The following is a 7,440-nucleotide window of genomic DNA, read 5'->3' as shown; positions in this document are numbered from 1 at the left end:
TGGGAAGCACATCAGCAACTGCCCCTGTTACAAATCCAAAGACTAGCCATACAGTAAATATTCTTAACATTAATAACATTGATTAAAAAAAGTGGTTAAATGCATCACTTGTTTAAAGTTGAATCAGGAATGAGCTGTAACCTAAGGATTTAGCTTGTTGGAAAGATAAATCTGTGTAGTTTGGTTGGTCGGTTTTATGAATCACTGCCCCGATTGTGTAAAAAATTTTCTTCCCGGATTAACATGCTCCCAAACCCACTTTGCAAGATGAATCCCTGCAGCACCAAAGACACTCGCACCTCCCGCGTGCAACGGCAGGAACAGGAAATGTGTGCGTGAGACGAATGTCATGCAGCTTTTTCCTGCCGAAGGGCAGCCATTTCACCACAATGCGGAACTCGGCTGCCCGCTTGCAACATCAAGTTTGCAGTCTTGATTGCGATATCCTAAAGAGCAGAACGTTATGTGCTGGGAGCCACGGGGAAACGCAAATCAGAAATGTCAGCAGACCGGTAGGACAGGGGCATGAAATGAGTCATTCTTTTATGGGCTGTGCCAGACAGTCGTCTTCTGACTTGGCTCCAGGATGGTGCGTCTCTGCCGGACTCTGGTTCTAGCTCTTGCTGTCTGGTGCTGCTGCGAGGCTGACGTGGGGAACTTCACTGCCTGCACACGCTTCTTCTACAGCGCCTGGCCCCCCAAGGGGCTCCAGGGGGTCCCCATCTGCCAGCGCTACCTGAACCAGCATCGTTTCGCCACCCTGTACAGCCGGACACACCGCAGACCCTGGTTCTCCGCCTATGTGTTCTCCACACCGACTGGCAAGCGGCCCAAGGAGGAGTGGAAATTTGAGCCGCAGGTAGACTCAAGACTCTTTGGCCTGTGTTTACAGCATGAATCTTTGCCCATGTTCTCAAGAAAGTTAGCTTTCTTTGGAGCAGCACACACACACACACACACACCGTGATGCATTGAAAAGCCGATTTTGCAGAAAAGACAAAAGCTGTCGGTCACAGATCGTGTGTGGCAGCAGTGCAATTATGTCTCGGTGAGGATATGGGTCCTGGAAGCAAGAGAAATTCCTAATTAAAGGGAAAAAAAAAAAAAAAAGAAACGAGAAAATATAGAAATCAAATGAAAATTGCTTCTCTGGAACTTGAAAGAAGCGCAGTCCTCAGAGTAAAGCGACGATGTATGTGTTGCACGAAGTAGTAAAAGTGCCAAACTTGAGAACCAACGGACTGAGTCGCTTCTGCCAAAGGATAAAGCAAATCATTCAAGTGGAGTTAGACTCTCATTCCTGAGCGTGTATGTGCATAACAAACTCATCTGTTCTGGGAATCGACTAATTAAATTAGGCACATGCCAACAGTTTACTTAGTGTACGTTAAGAACGGAGCCGTGCTTCCGGGGCCCGAAAAAAAGAAGGGTCTTACTCTAAGTCTCGACCAAATTGCTTTCCTAAAGCGAAGGAAGGGGGGCTGTTTGCTGCCAATCATCAGCATGTTTGCGCTTCCGCAGTATGTTGGGAACTGCACTGTACAAAATTAAATTCCACTCTTACGTTAGTGCTTTCGCGCTCTTATGGTTTCTGTGGTTTTGGTTTTCTCAAAATAGAGAAAAAAAAAAATTCAAGTCTTTTGGTCACATGCCCTTGTTTTGTTGATGTAGGAGGAAGTGAGAATTAGTTTTTTTTAGAGAGCATAGCATTCACCTTCTCAAGGAAGATACCAGTTTAAAATGCCAGAAACATATGACTTTCATTGCTGTCTCTATGCAACATTACACACTGTAGCTGCCATACTGTGCTTTTAAACAAAGCAACTTACAGTTTTGCTAACTCATAGTTTTAAACGAGTTCAAAAATGTGCTCAAAATGAATATTTTGTATTGCTCCATCCGTCTATTACATGACTTCTCCTACACTATCTTTTCAATATTTAATTTATGAAAATGAACATGCTGACAAGCCATAAACATCTTTATTCTAGCTGGCCAACTCCAAAGCAGATGGCAACATGATACCCTTTCCACCAGGAAAAGTGGATCAGAATGTGGCAGATAGCCAGGCCATTCAGCTGGACTACATCAACTCCAGCTACACCCGTGGCCACCTGAATCCCAGCTTGCATCATCAACACCCTCAGGACAGGGAATCCACATTTACACTCACCAACGTGGTCCCACAGAAGGAAAAGTCCAACGATGGGCCTTGGGCGTCGATGGAGAAGCGCGTCAGCCAGCTCCTCAACACTTATTGCAAAGGTGAAGCCTATGTGGTGACAGGGGTCATCCCCTACCGGGAGGAAAAGTGGCTGAGGGAACACCGTGTCGGTATTCCAGAGTACCTGTGGTCAGCTTATTGCTGTCCTAGCTATAGCTTAAACCTTCCATCCAGTCTCACGTCTGCTTTTCCAACGTTTGCTGCCATAGGCCGCAATGATCCAAACAGCACGGAGGAAATAGTCCCTATAGACAGGAACAAGAGCAAAAGGACCCGGGGGTATGATGTGAGGTTCATGCCCCTGGACACACTGGAAATGTACCTTAAGCAGCGTTTTGGGGTGCCCTTCAGCGTGTTCTACAACCAGTGCTCTCAGCCTTGAGCAGTCAAACCTTGTCAGAAATAATGTTTCAGAACTGTATGGCAGCAAGAAGATTTTAGCACATGCATTTCCAATTCTACAATTCATCTGAAAAGAGAAGATTAAGTGTGAAATGCACAATCTATAATATCAGGATATTTCTACAGTAAGCATATGTTATAGAGGAATATGTGAATAAGTAATGGGAAGACGCGATGGCGCTTTGGGTTTGGCCGGGTCCTGCTCTGTGATGGGTCTGGGGTTCGAGTCCTGCTTGGGGTGCCTTGTGATGGACTGGCATCCCGTCCGGGGTGTGTCCCCTCCCCCTCCAGCCTTGTGCCCTGTGTTGCCGGGCTACGTTCCGGTTTGCCGTTACCCCGCTTGGGTCAAGCGATTGCACATATTGTGTGTGTGTGTGCGCATAAGTAATGTGTTTTACACAGTACGGCTCAACTTAAAACTCCCTGTTGAACGTTAGATATATTTTCAACATATATTACATATATGTTAAAATGATGCACAACAATGCATAGCAATTCCTGCATAGTGGAAAAACCACTATACAAGATCATAATTCTGCTGAAATAATTTATGAATCTGGTACAACTTATCAGTTTTTGTAATGTTGCATTTTTTCATAAGTCTGTTAATACTAACTTTTCCAATGTCAATAGAAAAAAGCAAAAAGCTGATTTGCTACTACTTAGTTGTCTTTTTTTTTTTTTTAAATCAGCTTTCATGTATGAAGCTTAATATTAACCAAACAGAATAATTAAAAAAGTGAGAAGCTGTGAAGTTGTGAACATGTCTAAAATAAAAAAATAAAAATGTCTACTGTCAAATGTCAGATTTCTATCAAGTATTTTTATATTTACTGATATTTATATTTTTGTTATAACATACTTATACTGTACAGTATATACTCTCAAAGGTGCTGTACTTGCAGTGCTGCTAGTAACAGTAAGCAGCCTAAATGGTCCTGTCTGCAGTAAAAAATACATTAATAAATTAGCCTTGGGCTATTGCCCTTTCAACCCAGAGAAGATGAGATTATAAATTTTATGGAGAATACAGCTATTTTAGCACAAATCTAAGTCACACACACACACATTTTCAGAACCGCTTGTCCCATACGGGGTCACGGGGGACCGGAGCCTACCCGGTAACACAGGGCGTAAGGCCGAAAGGGGAGGGGGACACACCCAGGACGGGACGCCAGTCCGTCACAAGGCACCCCAAGCGGGACTCGAACCCCAGACCCACCGGAGAGCAGGACTGTGGTCCAACCCACTGCGCCACCGCACTCCCCCCAAATCTAAGTCATTTATTCAAAATTATTAGTCACAAAAACTGAAAGTACCGTTTGGAATATTTAACACTTTAATGTCCGGGCGTGACATAGACGCGGATGTGTATTACTGTAATGTCCGGATATGGATGTAAAGTGTGAGAATGTCTTCTACATTTTACATTACATTTATTTATCTATCAGACATTTTTTTTCAAAAAGACTTCCAACGAACTCTGTGTAGTGTCATCAGCCCACACACCTTAATCACCAAGGTGACTTACACTGCTAGATACACTACTTACACTGTGTCACTCATCCATACATCAGTGGAACACACTCTCTCTGTCACTCACACACTATGGGGGAACCTGAACAGCATATCTTTGGACTGTGGGAGCAAACCAGAGCACCCAGAGGAAACCCACACAGACACGGAGAAAATATGCAAACTCCACACGGACTGAGTAGGAGTCGAACCTACATCCTCTGCTTGCACTACTTGCTGTTCTACCGTGAACTTACAAAGCAGAAGTGTTAGCATATATCTGCGCAAGTCAAATTTGGCATACATTTCTGACAAAGTACTTTAAAGAAACGATACTTGAGGAAACACTGACATTCTTGCACCCAGAGTTCATATACAGTACAAGTACACAAGGTGTTCCTACAAGGACAGCAAGTGGAACAGGGTTATGTGACCAAAGTTAGTACGCAGAGGAATAACATAGACACAGGCTAGAACATGGTACTGAGGGAATGGAGAACTGGTGGAGACAGAAACACACTGGAAATGGAACTTTGGAAGACAAGGATCACTAGGTTACCAGCAGCAAGGCATTGGAGAACTGATTAATAATCTGCCAGACAGCTTGCTTCCTGTTCCTGTTTACAGTTTCACTTGGCAATTGTTATGTTGATTTCACATGTGCCGAGTTCTGTTATAGTCACATTACATTTATTCATTTAGCTGACACTTTTCTCCAAAGCAACTTACAATACCAAGGGTACACTTATTGACCCATTTAGCAGCTTGGGAGTTTTAGTGGAGCAAGGCAGGGTAAGTACTTTGCTAAAGAATACTACTGCCAGAGATCAAACCTGTAACCCTGGGATCCAAAGGTAGTAGCACTAACCGCTAGGCTACCAGCTGTCCCGGCTGTTAGGTGAATTGTTAGGCATGTGTGGTGTGCAATGGAAGTACTGCAGGCATTGATTGTGACAAAAACATTCATTCTAGATTGAATTGAAAATTACAAAAAAAGATGATCTGTGGTGACAGGTATGGTCATTTACATGGCTATCACCGCATATGATGAATGAATAAGTCCGGAACTTCAGAACATCACTGCAGATGAGTTCAGTTTCAAGTTCTGCCTGTGTTTGTGTCGTTTCCTCCAGGTTTTCTCCCACATTCCAAAAACACCTGTTCTGGATGAATTGATGTCCTCTAATGTATGACTGTCACACACAAGGGCAGAGAACAGGTGGTAGAGCCCAAGTGCGGGATCTTTGAGCAGTTGTCCGAAGGGCAAAGTGAAAATCGTGGTCTGGGACAGGTGCGGGTCAAAGAATGAAGGCACAAACATTGTTCCAGGGGGAAGATCCGAAGTCCAAGTCAAAGTCTAAGTGAAGGTCGTAGACAAGTAACTCAGGATATGGGGACGAGGAGTCAGGGCTGGGGAAAGAGGCAGAAGCACAGGGCCAGGGACAAGTGAGGTGAAGTGGCTTGATGCCTGTCAGTGTCACGTCCATGCCCACAACTCAGCTGACAACACCTGACTCTGCTCTAGCACCCGATTAACCGGTCACCCTTTAAAAGACCCTCCTCAGCTCCCATGCCTTCGCGGAATCTCGTCAGGGACAACCGCTCTCCCTTGTGACTCCTTGCTCATACGCATCTCCAGTTCTCAGTTCACGTTCTCTGGTTTTGACCCCCCTAGCTTTGTTTCTCGACCACGTCCATGGATCTTCGTTTCAACTCCGATTGCAGTTCGACCGACTCTTTGCCTCGTCTCCTGACCTCGCCCATGGATTCCCGTTTTGACCCCGTCTGCCGATCGACCAACCCTTCGCCTGTCCGCAATACCGAGAACTTGCCTAATCCTCTGACTCCAGACTAACGACTCTTATGGTCACTAACTGACCCTTGTTCTCCACCTTAGGTGTAGATGAAAAAGCACAACATTAAATAACCCTCTTATGGTATATTGAACTGTAGTCATGCCTATTAGATTTGTGTGTTGTCAACTCCATAACAATTCAATAACTGCGGGGCAAAGACAGTATAATAGAATCTCTGGTGACTGTTACACACTGGTCCATGGTTCAGAACATACGGGATTTATTGGTGTCACACCCTATAGCAGCAAAAATCTATTAAAAGCAAGTACAGTAGTACCTCGCCCTACGTCGTTTTGTGTTGCATCAATTTCGACTTTACGTCGGTTTTTTGATAAATTTAAATGGAAAAATACAACTCGTCTTCATTCGGCTGACGCGACTTTACGTCAGTCAGCCGAAAATAATAAAAATTGTTAAAAACTTAAAAATCACTTAAAAACAATAAAAAAGTGTGAAATCAAATAAAAATAAACGTTAAAATATATAAAATAATATATTGTAATCTGTAAAATCAATTAAAAGCCTAACAATAAAAAAATTGCCTTATTTACCTGCCATTTTTTTGTTGTTTTTTCTTTACTTTAGCATTAATTGAAGTGTATACATTTAAGGGGAATGCTTATTAGGGGTTTATGGGGGTCTAAAATCGGTTTTTTAGGGGTTATTTCGTTTTCCGTCATTTTTCAACTTAAGTTGCGCCCTTTGGAACCAATTAACGACGTAGGGCGAGGTATTACTGTAACTGCCATTAAATATCCATACTGAGAAAAAGGTCTATTTGCTCAAAATAAGAAGCCCTTCCAAGTAACAAAATGCATAACAAATAACAAGCAATCATCTAGTTCTCTCCAAACAATCTTTCCTTTCAGGTCTAAAAGGTCTTCTAAGAATAAGCTTTTGTAATGGCTGCAGTCACCCACAGTGACTCTGTACTCTGAGAGGTTAATATATAGTAGAAATTGTAGGTCAAGTCCTGATGATGCTTACGATGTCAATTATCCAGGGCAAAAAAACAAACCTATTAGGATGCCAGTTGGGATTTGAGATTTGAAAAGGGTCAGGGCATTGACTGTTTTTCTCTGGCCATACACTAGTCAAGTACAACAACCACAAGTTCCAAAGTTTACATGACCCCTATATTATGTGGTCTAAGAGCATGCAAAAGATCAAATGGAAAATCTATTTTATTTAAAAAAAAAAAAAAAAAAAAACAGAGGAGGGAAAGAATAGTAGATCGAGCTGCTCTGTAACAATATACATTGAAAAAGAACCCCATTGAAAATGGCACAACACTCTGGCAGCTCAATTCAATGCAACAATGTAAGCATTACTTGTATTGAAAACCCAAAACATCAGTTGTTGGCTCAAAAGCAGGAAATTTCAATTAACATTAACAATAACATATCAGCATAAACATAAAAGATGGAGCATGAAAGAATTAAA

At 42.7% G+C, this 7,440-nt stretch overlaps 1 protein-coding gene across 1 annotated transcript; it reads left to right on the top strand.

Moving 5' to 3' along the window:
- Nucleotides 1–392: 392 nt before the first annotated feature.
- Nucleotides 393–2,874, top strand: LOC108928132 (endonuclease domain-containing 1 protein-like). The gene is made up of 2 exons (XM_018741913.2): nt 393–859; nt 1,992–2,874. The coding sequence occupies exons 1-2, from the start codon at nt 587–589 to the stop codon at nt 2,604–2,606; spliced, it is 888 nt and encodes a 295-aa protein (XP_018597429.2). The 5' UTR covers nt 393–586; the 3' UTR covers nt 2,607–2,874.
- The last annotated feature ends 4,566 nt before the right edge of the window (nt 2,875–7,440 follow it).

Source organism: Scleropages formosus, chromosome 25, assembly GCF_900964775.1.
Source record: "Scleropages formosus chromosome 25, fSclFor1.1, whole genome shotgun sequence".
Classification (NCBI taxonomy): Eukaryota; Metazoa; Chordata; class Actinopteri; order Osteoglossiformes; family Osteoglossidae; genus Scleropages; species Scleropages formosus.
Note: the sequence above shows the minus strand (reverse complement) of the source record. Positions and strands in the feature narration are given on the sequence as shown.